This window comes from Styela clava, chromosome 13 (genome assembly GCF_964204865.1).
Source record: "Styela clava chromosome 13, kaStyClav1.hap1.2, whole genome shotgun sequence".
Taxonomy (NCBI): Eukaryota; Metazoa; Chordata; class Ascidiacea; order Stolidobranchia; family Styelidae; genus Styela; species Styela clava.
Window position 1 is genome coordinate 7,076,669 of NC_135262.1, and position 16,626 is coordinate 7,093,294.

Sequence of the window (16,626 nt, forward strand, 5' to 3'; positions counted from 1 at the left end):
GAGTGACAAGGTTCATATCGGTATAGGGATATTATGTTACAGCGAAATGAGTAAATGGTGACACACGTCGTATGATAAAAATATTTTTGGGTTCGAATTAATTATATATATTGTATCTAAATTTATAGAATCCCGATATTTTACGCAAGTATAATCACGAAAAATCGTGGGTTTCCGTTCTGTTCAATCTCCTACGAAGAAGGGTGATATTAATTTTGGCAGCTGGAATTGACGGTTATACTAATTCATGTTTTTGCCAAATCTGAACCAGGTGGCTTATATCTGTTATACGCAAAACCACCAAAAATTACTTTTTTATATAAAATATCGTGCGGTTACATTGCGATAACTAATCTGAGAGAGAGAGAGAGATTTACAGTATCATCATTTTGTTATTGGCAGTACAGATTCATTTATCGTCAAAATATTTAGTTTATCCATATACACGTAATAGAGAACAATCGCAGGAGATGCAGACAACAACGATAGATTGTGTTTTCACCGAAAGGCCTCCAATTCTTTAAATAGCATAATTTTCAAACAATTAATTCGTAATAACTAAATATAGTGACTTTTATACAACACGTTTATCAATTGCTGATTATTTTGGGTATCAAAATAGTTACAGCGATATAAAATTGAAGCAAGAAGGCCTATTTCATTCAACAATAAACAGTAATCAGAGCCGCGCTGAGTTATGGTTGAATGGAGACTAAAATAGTTCTTCTTAATTTGTATCAACGGACCGTATTAAAATAACAAACCACACTAGATAATGAACATCGTGTATATTGTGGTATATTACCTTGCTTGGTCAATGTAAAATTTCTCATATTTTAATGAAAAATGCACATGGCCCATGTGAGACTAATTACAAAAGGATAAATTAGAATAATAATAATACCAATAGAATAAAAATTGTATAACGAATTGTTCTGGTATCGTGCAATGTGTGGTATTAGTCAATCGTCGCCTCGACATGGTCTTCATCAGTCCAAACAACCGATCGTGCAAAGAGCGCTAAATCTACATTAATTAACGTTAACTCGGTTAACCCGTAAGGAGCAATAACTGGGTAAATTGTGTAAATATATTGGCATACAATGTCGATATTTTAAAAAATGTCAATAAGCATTGTTATTATATGACACTGATTTCTCCTATTTTGAGACATCTACCAGTATGGACAAGAATAATTTTTCGGTTTCTTTTTGCAAATTTAATTTTTGAATAATATTTCCTTTCCAAATGCCGTATGGTTTTACTGAGTGTCTCCCTATCTTCTGTCTCCACCTTTAAGGAATGTTTTCAAACCAAGTTTGTGTGAGCAATAATCACCCAATTCTAGTAATCGTAATTACGAATTGAAAAATCATTCAACATGTTTTTCACAGCGTGGGCGGCGCCACCGGATATAAAATCTCGAGATTTATTATTAGGACGAAATACATGTTAATGATGGAAGGCACATTAAAAGCTAGGAGACATTTCCCGTTATCAATAAAGTATGACTATACACACACACACAATACAATAATTGCTACCGCATTGGAGAGCGTGTTTGTGAAAAAGGGTACGAAATTTTCTGGTCTAAATGAAAAGAAAAATTGCTATTTTACGACTCGTCGTTAAAAATCAAACGAATTATATTTAAACAAGCCTTCTTCCAGCCGCGACAGGTCTTATTTGCTTCGCTCAATCGCCAAAATGAGTTATTCAATTAACCTGCTCTTCTCTCTCTTTTACTTGCACCCAGTTTGAATATATGTCATAAATACTTTATATTCGATCAGGTATGGGCCATAACATTTAATTATGGACCATGTGTAAAAACGCGAGATGATGTGATTAATTTTTAAGTGGGTATGTGTGCCGAGCGTCGTAATCAGGCACCAAGCAGTAATGAGCCTTATTTGATTTGTACGGTCTGTGCCTCTGTGGTTTGCCAACTGGAATTCGCTGCTTTCTAGCTATCTCGATTGTTAACATCACAGAAGACGTTATGTCGTATCGCATTCAATGCGATGCCAAATGTACCGGTAGTCGCTAATTTGAGTCTTTCAATACAGAATATGTTAATTAGTGCGGTTAATATGAAAGGTAGGATAGGATTTTATACGCAATATACATTTTCTTGCATATATTAAAGTAGTACTTAGAATAGAGCATGGTGAATTTAGCTGTATGTGAGGTGTGCCGTAGACCCATACTAGGAAGAACAGTGCGAGATAACGTTAGCTCAGATATATCACAGTAAGATTAAGATTTCGATAACTTCTGTAAGTCAAATAAAACTCTACTAATTTACAAAAAAGCCAAATATTCAATTCGGGCATCCCGAATAATTCAGACGTCTAAATCTGATCCTGCAATTTCCAAACCTAGATTCTCCCCTATACCTGAATGCCAATAACTTTCCGCCAAAAGTCGTCTGCTAAACCTGTCACGTGATTCTGTAGTGAGTGATGCATAACATCGAAACTTTCATTCAAGAAAAGATCCAGCATTGAACTATTGATATTTTGTGAAATTTTTTGCTTACTGTTACTACCAGAACGTTCGTTACAAAACACCTTTTTGATATTATTATTCATACATACTTAGCCTATTCTTAGAAATGTCATTTTGATAATTTTTGAGCGTACCAACGATGTAACGCACATCAAGTGTGCCAAGATGTCGTCACCTGTTAACGCCAATGACGAGGTGGAAGGAGAATCGAAAGATTTCGGAGTAACACCATCGACAGTGGGAGGCGAAAAAGAAGATAAGTCAAATGGGGTGAAAACTCAAATTATTATGACTAATACTTCTTCACTGGTTCCGGACCAAACAACAGAAAAATTTGAAGTCGAAAAAATCGGTCAAGCAAAATACTCTGTACAGTTAACAGCCTCATCTAATAATGACTCACAAACGTACCAAGTCCACAGCTTTAGAGAAGAAGAAGTATCAACAAATATCAATAATTGTAACAACACGAAAGACACAGATTCGATTTTCAAGCGAATAAAACAAATTGCGACACGTGACTTAGAAATGGCGGAATCTAATCCTAACCCTAGCAGGTAATAAAACAAAGTAGGATCTGCTTTTTTATTCAGTGGTGTTTTGTATGTTCGGTCTCCCGCGGCCTTTAGAGTTCCTCAGATTGCATGTCTATTGTTTTTGCAGGTTTAAGTCGATTTTGATGTGCATTCCTTGTCGCATCACTTTCAATGATTCTTGTCTACTTGTTTCGCATGGTTCGACCGTCCATGGTGTACAATTGAACAAAATGGAAAAAGAGTTAGTGGAATGCAAGTTTGTTAACAGCATAATTCAAGTTAGTATTACCGCTTTATCGCCCCATCTTTGCAGATTGTTGTCATTCAAGCTTTCTCTTCCCTATTTTACCCCCCACTTTCAGTATATATCTGTTATAGAACCAGCTCGTATGAAACAAAATTGTTTTGTTTGATTTCTGGCATCTATAAATAATTAGGGTATGGACATATTGCTGGTGAGTCGCAATTTATCTAATCATCCATAGGCGCCTGGGAGAAACTAGCAACCTAGACAAGATATAAATAATTTAGTCACAGTGTCTGTTCAAATTACCGAGTTCAAAATTAGAACTGTATTTTGTTTAAATAATAAAATTATTTTACTTATATTATACAAGATTTTATCGGAGATTAACTTTTCTGATAACGTTGACGTAACTAGTCTTAGGATATCGCATTTCAACCGTTTACAAAAATATTGTTCGCAATTAACCCAGCACACGATATATGTTTTAGCTTCATCTTCATTTTCATCACGCCGATGGTGGATTTTTTATTCGTTTTGGGGGCATAAAAACAATCAGTAAATTGAACGGAAATTTAGTGAATAAATTGGTGTTAACAACTATTTAGTTTGATATCATACTTTTCTATTTAATACCACACTAACTGTTGAAATACACGACAAAAAAAGATGTATAATTTAGAATGTCCGAACTCTATCAATTATTTTAAAACAGATTTATACATGTACTATTTCTAATATCGTATAGAATATGATATTTTACGAAACTGAAATTTTGTCAATATCTTGATTATATATAATTAAGTTACTTTCAGTTTATTTGTGTTTCACAAACTAGGCAGGGTTTTTGAGTGGAGAGAAACCGTATATTCATCTATTATTAACGTCTATCAAAGATGATAATTCTCTTGCACACTCATAGGGAGATAGATGTACATTATTTCTGCCAGACAAAGTATTATGCGTTATGTTCATATCTTCAGAATTTAGATTAATAAAATCTTCATTGCATCATTGGGAAAAATATTATTTACAGTGACTACAAAATAATTATTCATACATGAATCACTGATTTGAATTAAAGTTCAAATTCTGTATTCCTTTTTTTAAAACCAAAGTCAATCCTGTGGATCTCTCAGCTATATTGCAATCACTATAATGAAAATATGTATATTAAAAATGTTTACTGCATGCAGAACCCATGAAATGATAATAAATGAATTCAAATTCATATATAGTAATAGACTGAATCGGCTTGAAACATGGACTGACTTGAATATAATATACCAGACTAATTTTTTTCATCAATACAAATCAGAAAAATATCGAAGTCCATTGATATATACTAAAAAAGCAGGCGAAATTAGATACGAAAAGTAAAAAAAACAGTCTTTTCTTCTATTGCTGACACCTAACCCTGAATATGACCGGGAAACATGAATATTCGATGACAATATATATTCTTGTTATACAACCGTATCCATCCAGGCTATCAAAATTTCATCGGATGATCCGATGCTGAAAAATGAACTTTGTTCGAAAATGCTTTCCACAATATATGATACAATATTATATTTTTTCAGATTCTGTGTATTATGGTAGAATTTGTACACTCAAAATAGCCCATAATCGACAAAACACGAAATTTAAGCTTCCCAACATATTTGTCACAATTGGGGATGTAAGTTTTGAATATTTTATGTTCGAATAAAATTTCGAATCCCAAATTTTCCGTGTTGAATATATCCGAATCTGATTCTATTCAGTATAACATCATACTATCATTAACTTTGTTTAGATTCGAAATAATGACAGGATAAATTGTGACTAGGTAATATTACTGAAATAATATTGAAAAAATTTAGTGGAAAAAATGCATCAGTCCATGCATCAAATACCCAATATATTAGGGCTGAAAAAGTTATTTTCTGTGACACAGATCTGCAATTCGTTTAATATCTATTTTTTATTACAATTTCGGTTTGCAGACGGAACGATATTGTACGGTTTGCAAACAATACCAGACGAACAGTTGTAATCTTCCAAAATTGCCCTCCAGAATTAATCCCAATAATAAACTCTAGTTGACTGCGCTCTTTAGTGACGTTTGCGGGAAACAGATCTATGTTTTTGAGAAGGAATAATGCAATGATGTTGTTATTCAAATGATTTTTGGGCCTGTTGGTACTCCAAATAACCATTCATAAAATGACATATTTGTAAAACTTCTTACGTTTTAAATAGTCCAACTAAATTAAGAGAATCCACTGATTCTTTTAAAACTGTAACCCATATGAAATATAGCAACCCCAGGAGTGGGGGAGGCTGTGAACACAATGAAGAAAAATAAACAAAGGGACTTTTTTGTCGATGTCAAGATAGCGCTGCGTCGTACAATCGCCTCGTGTCATCTGGAATTTTAAATAGAATCAAGCCGTTTTCCGGAAAGTGCTTCGAATCGATATGAATTAATGTTGATTCGAAATTCTGAAACTACATAGACAATCAATTTTTTTTCCATGATGCCAGTTCTGTATTAAAGACCTGATCACACACGCACAATCAGACAGTAAAACTATTTTGCGGCAGAACAAAACAACAATTAAAATAAAATAAATTTTACAATCTTTGGAACTCCTGTTTGTCGTTTATTTTATTATTATTTTTCGTAAATTTAAAACCGTATTTGCGGTACGCCAAAATGAAAGAGCCAATTTGTATTACGAATTGAAAAACATTCATTTTCATTTGAAAGTTGTAAAATATAATTGGTTTGGAAAAGTCCATATTCGTCAGTTGACCTTTGTGTTAATGGCACCAAATGAAAGCTGAACTTTATAGCCAAATTATCTTTGATCATACAAGGAATGTAAATAAGCCAATCTACAAATGTGCGGCGTTACTATTCCCCATGTTTAATATGATATTACTAAATCAAAACAACTAACCTTTGTAAGATTTTATAGAATTCTGATAGCACGGGCTAAACGATGTCTGTGGATCCAATTAAAATTCTAATTACGTTTAGAATCAACAGATTTATGGCCATCGTTAAAAGCTAGACAAAAGGAATCGGCTTTTCAAAGGGTTCCTGTTAGCCTGTACCGGATAGATAATGGCACAATTAAAGAAAAAATTCCTTTTATCTCCTCCCGGAATATGTTTCGCGATATCGCACTCGACAGTGCAAACAAATCAAAAATTTACGTCAACTGTCGTTTACTTCTCTACATGTAAAAATTAGCGAAATTTTTATTGTCTGGGGTTCAAATAAATGACTCAGTTTTATGTGTATAATTTGATGTTGTTGTCCCGGGATATATTATATTGTGTTGGCGTTGTTTTTCACATTTTTGAATCATAGATATCGCTGTTTATACCAGAGTTATCAACGAACTCGATATAATTTAATATTGAACCTGTCACAGCCTAAAATACAAGCCTGAATCCGAGATTAACAGACGAAACTAACAAAACAAAAATTATAATTAAGCCAGAGACAGACCCCAATATTATGCCCAAGTCGTAGTTTATTCTTTATCAAATGTTCATATAGCCTTGCAGTATAGTTCTAAACAACCAAAAGCGGCTTTTTAACTCAAAGTCCGATACCTACCCAAAATGTACATGAGAAAAATCGAATCAAATCTAATATAAAAGCCCTGTCCAATAAGTATTATTTTCAATATCCAGCTATATGCACAAAGAAGTAGTGATACAAATTAATCATTTTTTATGACATGTTTCAACCACCCATTGTTTGATCATTAAACCATCTCCCTCATTCCACGGTCCAAAATAGTCGATTTATTTATGTTTATCAGATATTGTCTATATATATATATTTTTACTTCCTGTGTGTGTTCTCACGCTGGTTTATAATTATTCTACAAAGACTGTGCATATGACTCAAGAAGGGGGTATCCTCCAGTACATTTGAGAACTGACTTTGATGATGGTAAAAGTATTTGTTTTCGCTGACACTACACTTTAATGAACGACCACAGAAAAAGTTAAAATTCAGAATTGAAATCACCATGTTTGTTTTCCATCTGAAACCCGGATGCAATTTTAATCTGTTGATATAATTTGCAAAAATTTCCTTGGCACGAACGATTAAGTTTATTATGAATATACTATCCATCTACAAATAGCAAGGTTTTATTCGGCTTCAATCATTTTCCTCTCAAACGAATCTTCCCATCCTGCACTGCATTATATCACGAATTATTTCACTAATTCACGATTTTTTAGGAACCATCTGATGGAAAATCCGCCATTTGTTTTCTTGAGCTTGTGGATCAACAAGAAAATCCGGAGTCTGCACTTGAAAAAGATGAGAAAAATCATTCTGAAACGGAAAAGAAAGGAGATGACGAAGGGCGCCATCTAGAGGTTAGAAATTTAAATATTTAACATCCAATTAACAAGATACCACACAATTTAGTTTTGAAAGTTTTATTTTCCTACCTGTGTAGCAGTGTATAGTTTTATTTATAATTTAGTTCACAGACAGTTTATCTAATATTCAGTTGATTACATGTAAAATGGCGATGATCCCGGTTTTTTAATATGGATGAACAATTCTCGGGAACCTCGTCTGTCATGTCAGACATAAATACCGTTTTAAAATCACACGTTGTACAGTTTCCTTTGGCGATGAATTTTAAAATACGAATACTAAAAGCTTGTATCAACCAGTTATATTCATTGTCAAATAACATAAAATGAAATAATTGAAATAAATAATTTTCAATTTATATAAATAAGTAACAAATGAATATAATTTGCCGGTTATTCGAATCGTTGTAACACGAAGCAAAAATCATTTTCGATTCGATGAAGTAAGATCATACATGTATTTATTGCTGCTTTTAGAGCAAAAAATCTCTTCATTTTAACAGTTGGTTCTACTGCTACTATATTAAATAATCGAGTAAGATTGGTAATTTTGCTGATTTTTTGATTAGCATAACATCTTTGTCCCGTTTCGATTTGTTGCTAATCGCGTCAATTCTTTTTGTGAAATTCTGGCCGAATAAAATGAATAATCGCCGACCCCAATATCTAATCATTATTCATCGAAATTCCGGTCTCACGGTCATATAGAGACAAACGTTTTGAGCTTATTTTCAAGTTAACCCTGTGGCTGCCAAGTTGGAGTTATCGCTGGATTGTTCTCGATTAGCCGTCAAATTTATGGTGGGTTTCTCATAGTAATTGGCTGAATTTATTGAGGTACTAAATGGAATGAAAAACATCATTGCTTCAACTGAATTTGTTGCTTTAAACGAATAATTTTGTCATAAGGACTATAAATTTGTATTTAAGGATTTTTTGGGAAAGATATTATTTAATTTTTATGATGCATGTCGCTATGATAAGAGCGCGCATGATCATTTATAATAAAATATTCAGGATATTTAGATAATCGAATCAACATGGCAGTTAATTTTGTCGACACAAAAGGGTTAATGAGTTTACATCATCAGCTAAGATGTTTACTGTCCAATTACATATTCTACAAATGATGATAAATATTGACCTAAAATTGCCTAAATTTTCCTTTCTTTATTCTAATATTTAAATACTGGGAGTATATTTTTGTCGTTTTGTTATTGTGGCACATAATAACAGTAATTGGTTGTTTTGCATTGTGTATCCGCTTTACTTGATTAGTTCGTGGAAGCTACACTGCCATACAGTAAAAATGCAAAGTCGGTATGAAAAACTAATATATCTAAGTGCTAATTGATTATACATGGCAGTGTATCCATAATACTTGCAGCTAACAAGAAAAGCTTTGGAAGCTAGGACTTTAAATATTGTTTAATTAACCGGATGTTAGTCTTATAAGTTATAGGAAAACGAACGGTTTTACAAATTTAGGTAAAAAAAAATAGGGTTGAGGATGGTACTATTGGGATTATATGATTGAAAATGTTCTTAAATAAGTTCGGACTATATTCGGTCATGACGGCGAATAATTGTTGAGTCTTCGGATTTTTAACAAGCTCACCATAACTTACATTTCAATCAACAATATTCATCAAGTGAAATATTGAAATATCATTTCGATTTGTAATTTACTGTAAGAAATTTTACTGTAATAGTTTGAATTTAAAATACATTTGAAAGTATTCTGTCACGCTTATGTTGAACAGAACTCAATTACATTTGTTTTATATGATTATGGTGAATAGATCTTCAGTTTACAGCTGTCGTACTTCTTGAATTGTCCATTTGTAGGAAAAATACTTGGGCAATTTTTGTAGATAACTAAATTGAAGAACTTGATGATTGCAAGGGCATCACATAAAAAGTTGACAAATTTTGAATTCATTATGAAATATAGAGGTTTGTTTATTAAAAGTTTATTTATCTGGGAGACGCATATATCATATATTAATTCATATTATTTGTTATATCAAATAATAATTCATATTATTTGTGGTTAATTTTTCTTAGATTTTCTCATTACCTCATTCCATTGCTATAATCCTTGTGCATCGATAAATTTTGTCTTATTATTTTGCAATTATCAACGCTTATCCTAAAACACGCATGGTCATGAATTGGATAGAAGTCTGCCAAGCGGAATACAGTATATATGCAGTTGATATAAGATATAATCAGCTTGAATTCGAATTTTGACTTTTGATGAAGTAATCGAATACCATAGAATTATAGATAAACTATGATAATTGCAGTCATCAGTTTGAAAGTGCGGTGTTTTCTACCCCAAGGCACACCTTGTTTTGTTGTGTTAATTTGACTTTTTATTTTCGTCAATGTAAGACATTGCGTTAAATATAAACTTACAACAGATCGTTCACTAGGTTTGATGTGAAATTACCGAACTTGTAATAGGTGTGATTTATGCTGTTCAGTCAATTTTTTGACCACAACAACTTGATGTTGTGATAACTCAAACGAAATTTACATTCGACAAGTCGATACACTTCTGTCAAAATGCATTTTGGCATTGTCATTCTCAAATAGAAAAGTTAGTTGGGCGGTTTTCTGTCTTTTACATACGAATAATGTGTTTTTGTGCGTTAAATCAACTCAAATTAACCATTTACACATGTAATAGGCAAGTAACAAATATAAGACTAGAACAAAAAGAAATCTGGAATAATAAATTGAAGTGAAGTTGTAATTTTTTTCGAGAGGGTCGGATGGGTGACACCGGACTTGAAACATTTGTGATATTTCCGGTTATGGAAACGTTTTGACAGATGGAAGTTGTTTCATTTTTTTCTGTATGCAATCAGAATGTAGTAGAAACATGGATAGGGTATGCTGGCAAAATAAAAATCATGCTCTCTAAAGATTTTGATTTAACGACACATAAACATGTTTAATCGTATTATGCGCTATTCAACGTTGGGGCCGAAAGTGAGAATACCCACTAGCTAAGTAAGAAGACTTGTAGAGAGACCTCAATACGGTTTTATCTTATACGGTTTTATAAATACCTCATAAACGTCGACTAAATTGTACTAGGGCACACTTTCTCAGTACAGCGTATGCGAAAATCAATTATTTGTTGAGGAATGTAAATTACTAACATTAACACCAACTTTCCGCCATTTTGGATCCAAAATGACGAAGGATTTTATTCTGTGCAAAGTACTGATTAAGTCAAACCACACAAAATGGAGGAAATTACTTATTTGCCACTTACTGCTACAAACAACAAATGTGAATGAGTGATACAATTAGCAGAGAGACTAGCTACCAGGCTAGTCACTCGAAGCCAACTTATTAACTTTTCTATTCGATTTCATTTACTGATACCGCAAAAAAACGGTTATTATATCAACCTAATATATTTATCATCGTTCTTTTATTCCGATTTCTTTTGCTAAACAACTGTTTAAAATAAACTTAAAGAAATAGCACCGCAAACAATTTACATATTGTAAACTTTTTTCGGAAAACTTTTTAGCTGACAATTGTTTTAACATATTTTCGCCGACGCCCATCCTAAAATTTTGTCATTTTTTTGGTTTACTTTATAAGAAGAATCAAAGACATTAGAATAAAACCCGAAATATCGTGATATATATATTAATAGCAATCGCGAAAAAACTAATTTTTGTGTTTAAATGAGTCACGTATCCAACCAGATTTTTAGTACGATATGACAATTTTTATAGATTTTGTAAGATAAAATTTGTCTAGACAAATGATATTTACACGATATTGGGTTATAATTATTTTTCATGAACTATGCACTATTGAAAATAGACCCTTTGCGGCACCTGAAATAAAATTTAGATTAAAATTGATATAAAATACATGCCTCGGTCATAATTTAATTGCGTAACCCGGTCTCATAATTAAGTCCGTGTGGGCACGAATCGACTTTGAAAATTTAATATTCAACTTTTATGCGACTTAGTCATAAAAAATTACGGAATTTCAATTATTATTCCCGCTTTGTCACTCTGTATATAATACACTTTAATAGGCTTTCACAATATGTTTCATCGGAACATTTCGTAACAATAAAGAAAGGCACATATGGCTTATAATTGTGTTGTTTTGAATAACAAAGAACTCGACGGGGTATCAAGGAAATGTTTTCAAAAGTTGGTCAACCACCGTAATGAAGTCTTAATTTTCGAAACCGTGTATGACTTTTCATATCTATGACGTCACATACATGGTCTACTTAGTGATTTATTACTTCACAATATACTGCATAGCGGTTTATGACGTCACACACGATATTTACTTTATCATTACATCAAACAATCACCTTCACTCTACTTCGATTATTAAGCAAATTTTAAAACATTAAGAAAAGCAACTATCAGCTCATTTCGTATTTAAAGTTACGCCTCAAATTTTTGCTGAAAAAATATTGTCACACAATTTGATACGTCTGAACCGTCGTTATCATTATTAAATTACAAAAGATTTATTTCCTTTACATTCTGTAAAATTCCATTGTTGTAAATTTGATATTCATGCGCTCTGGTGACCTGTTTATTATTCTCATTTTCAAAATGTATTATAATATTTAAATTAGAATTGAAATAACTGGCGCGAATATAATTTACGAAATTACTCGGCACCGTAATTTTTATTTTATTTTAAATTAAAATTTTCCTTTTATATTTTTCTAATTTATTTTTCATTATTCAATCGAGAGCATTCATTATGCGCGTCTTGCCTATTACGGGCAATTTTCCAGTCGACGATCGTTCGCTCTCACCCATTTTTGTCTAATCTCCAAGAATATAATTGCCATTACAAAGGCAGAAAGACCCCAATAACAAAGGGTCGCCGGGATAACCGGATTTAATTTCTTTGCAATTAGCCCGATTTTTTGACTTTCGTCTCATTTTATCGTTCCGGTCACTCGGCCCCTCCCGGCATGAAATTAAAATACTTTTATTTCTTTTTTTAAGCTTAACTCTGCGCCCAAACGCGTTTGATTATGCGCGACTTACTTGTGGGCCACATTTGGCCGTATGTATCTAATTCTACCCGCAAGTTTATACTCATTCTCACTTAATCTTGCTCCGCCCACTAAGATCCGAGCGATTTATGCTATTTACAATTTTGGGTCTTTTATGAACTATTGGGGCGTTAATTTTTGCGTAATTACGGCAGAAATATTTTAATACAATGTAATCATCACCAGCGAAGCGAAAATAACAAATGTGTCGAGAACCAATCATTAGTTAAAATAGGAAAACACAAAAATCGCAATATATTTTCCAATAAACATAAACCTTACCCCCCAGAACCCCCATCCGCCAATTAAACAATAACGAAGTTACTTTTATGTAAGTAAGATATTTGTATTTTATTTATTTTTACTGAACAACTGTACCAACCTCTGGATACCAATCAACGTATTTATATCAAAAATACAATCTTGTGTCGCTTAGATAAATAATGAATAAGCATATATTTGGAGTTAAATTAGTGATTCGAATAAGATATAATTCGCCCATAAAATATTCTATGAAATGTAAAAAAATAATATTTCATTTGCATTTTTTTATCCATATGATAAAATGAATACTGATTACTGCTGATGATACAGTCAATAGTGCTTGTCATTTCTTGCGGGAATTGTCTCTCGGCTCACGCAGTTTGAGTTGTGCGTTTCTATGTTTTCACGTTCCGTACCGACAGTCGTTTATCGATTTTTTTTCGGTTTTGCGTAACGTCTTCGCATTGTCTATTTGTTTTCCGATGTAAAAATTTGCAGATGACAGTGACGGTATGTGATTTCGTTCAGATTTTTACTTTTACTTCACCCAGCCTAATAAAACTGTATTTTTCATGTCTTATGACATAACTACACTCGCATAAATTTCCCTGTATAATTGTTAAAATATGTATTTCCCTGCATACAAAAAGTCACGATCTTATATCAGGTAGTGTTAAATTGAACAAAAATCACATTGTAACGTTATCGTTGTGCGTTGCTCTGTGTTTCATCCATATTTAAAAAACGATTAATTTAGACTCGGGCCTTCTTCGTTCGTCGTTTAAAAAATTTCTCTCAGTTGTGCAGTCTAGCGCTGGAGAGTGTCCAGCTTACTACTATGTCTTTCGAAGTGACCCCCTTGACCGTCGTATATATATATACAAACGTTACGCGTCAAAACGAGAGTTTCCTATTTGCGTACATTTTGTTCTCTATTATTTTTCGTCACATTGTTTTCTTGAAATTCCTATTGTCGGCCATGTTTCCTGGTGCGGCCGTTTTGACAGCGTTTCGGGATGTTTATCTTTTTTCACGGGAGTTGAACCTCATCATTGTCGGTGAATATGTAATTTGGCACCGATGTCAAGGAATTTAGCGTTTTGCGGTCCGGCTAATTTATTCAAAATAGGATTCCACGCTAAGGTAGTCTACTCTCAGTAGTGGTGTGACATGGGACCTGTGAACAGGACAATGGTTTATCAGGATAAGATCTAAGTTTTCCTCGGAGTGAGAAGAAAATATTAGGATATTGAGTACGGTCTGTTATTTAATATAGGTTTATAATAGTTACAGACTAAACGTACTTTGTGCTTACCTCATCGTCTAAGATTAGCTTACTATTCGTGAAAAAAAGTTAACATATTTGAAACTTGGCGGCACAAGTCAGCAAGTAATGAAATGTGGCAAGTTTCGGGCGGTCACTATAACGTCGTATATATATCATTTTCGAGACACGAAAAGTCTGATTTGGACGTATATAGTCAGAACCTACATCAGACAAATATATTGTGTTCGTTGTTTATGTGGATTAGCTCCTATTAATCTTACTATTCGCGGACGTATTGTAGCCCAGTGTTTGCTTGTATCTTCTCTGACTGGTTGCTCGCTCTGAATGAGTTGAATGTCCATAAAAAGTTTTTCGGGTGCCTTTTCAGACACCGGTACATGACAGAAACAACCACGAGATCGCCTTTTCAGACACCGGTACATGACAGAAACAACCACGAGATCTGAATTAACAGAGTATTTTTGTAAACGTTAAAGAAAGATACTTTTAATGGCAATGTCTAGGCTCTTGTCATATCTTTATCGCAATAACTGCATAGGACCTTGTTCAAAGCAGAGGCGTTGCTGCACACGTTACAAAATCCCCATCATTTGCAACTGGTTCTCATCCAATTCTAGACGAAATTATTTCAATTGAAGAGACATAAAGCGAAGGTATAGCGATTATGCTGTGTTGTTATGGTAAGCTAGTTTAAAAGCATTTTAAAGTGAATACTATTAGACGGTAGTTTTGAGTTCACTTATGTTTTGTTGTAAACTTTCGAGCAAAGAAGTAAGTTTTTGTTTCATTTTAATTTGATTTCTGTCGCCAAAACTGCGACGATGTAGGATTATTTCACCTCTGTATTGTCCTAATTTATTCTTAACGATTGGAAAATGGCGGTCATTGACCTAGTTATTATTGGCGGAATATTTTCAAATCTGTCTGCAAGTTAATTTTGAGTTGAAATTCGTAAAGAATCTTACTTGATAGAGCACTGATCGTAGATAAATTGAATTTTGTACGTCATTTCATATGTGAATTATACTTGCTGAACTCCCTATTTGACCCTTTCCAGTTTTCTTTGTTTATAAACAAGTTTTAAAAATTGGAACATTGTGTCAGAAATGCAAGCGCATGCAATTCATTTTAATGTTACAATCGCAAGTGAATATTTTGTGCGTATTTGACTTTATATTCATGATAATTGAGAACGAAAATTCGGAATTGAATATTTCTCACGTTATAAACAACACCCTACAAAGGACTTGCTTTGTTAAATAGACGGTGCTAAAATGAAGGGCGCATGACATCGTTTTTGAACGATTTCACAAACTGATGAAAACATTTGCACGAGGTTAATTTGTTTTTCGTGATTTGTATCATAATTTGATGATAATGCCATTTACCTACAAAATTGCTCACTTGTGTATGTTCGGCGTTTGATCATTTGAAATATGAACGTGTCAGAACGGTGAACGTAGATTTCAGGGAAATGACGTAAAATCGCTGAATTTGCTAATGATTCCCGGTGTGCAACCCGACTCAGCGATCCTCATATTTACAACCTTTTACCGTATGACCGACAATGACTCACGAAGTCAGAACAATTCAAAAGTATAATTAGTCAAAAGGACAGCGAAGAAATATGAAATTCGCTCTATAAATGATTCAATAATTTGCATACCGAACAAACACCGCTATCTTAATTTCGAACAGACAGAACCCGGCCAGCAAAGGGTATTTTATTTTCTGTCAGGAACCTCTTCCAAAGCAGTCGTGTCTTCATGTAATTACGAGTTTACCTGGGCCGAAAATGTTGAATTATTTATGTGGAGTGTTAAAGCGTTAAGCTGGACTTTTCACATTTTCTGGTGTAGCTGAAAGAGTTTATTTTCTTTTATGTTTGAACGGCAGTAATTAGTAATTTGTGTCAAAAAGAATAAACATGCTCGCCATGTGGTTATAAATATACTTCGTAAGCTCATAAAAAGCATTTTGCTGTTAGCACGATAATTTTAATCTTCAACAGCATAAAGTTACTCGGGAAAAATATTTTAGAAGGGAAAATTAATTTTTTGAAACAAATATTGTATAAAATTATGTATCATTTGACGCATTCTTCATGGTTCAATTATTAATACTGCTAAGCTAAAATTGAATAAATTTGCATTTTTGTTATATGAGCAACATTGAAACAAACGATCTCAATTATATTCATTTAAAATATTTAATTGTTTAAAAAAAATTAGCATGCGTTTAACACCTTTTATCCTCCGGTCGAGTGATGTGACAAAGGATAAAGTGATCATGCATCTGATCTGAGATT

The 16,626-nt window shown here is 33.1% G+C and overlaps 1 protein-coding gene across 5 annotated transcripts in view; it reads left to right on the forward strand.

Moving 5' to 3' along the window:
• The first annotated feature begins 2,598 nt into the window (after window positions 1-2,598).
• LOC120332196 (zinc finger homeobox protein 3-like) overlaps window positions 2,599-16,626 on the forward strand; it is a 63,070-nt gene continuing 49,042 nt past the window's right edge. For 3 of the 5 annotated variants that reach the window (XM_078119501.1, XM_078119502.1, XM_078119505.1), the window contains exons 1-3: window positions 2,600-3,068; window positions 3,175-3,325; window positions 7,546-7,686. In XM_078119501.1, coding sequence (XP_077975627.1) covers window positions 2,677-3,068; window positions 3,175-3,325; window positions 7,546-7,686 — 684 coding nt within the window. In that variant the 5' untranslated portion in view covers window positions 2,600-2,676. Of the gene's footprint in view, window positions 3,069-3,174; window positions 3,326-7,545; window positions 7,687-16,626 lie in introns of all 5 variants that reach the window. The other 2 variants (XM_078119503.1, XM_078119504.1) reach the window with 1 other exon arrangement.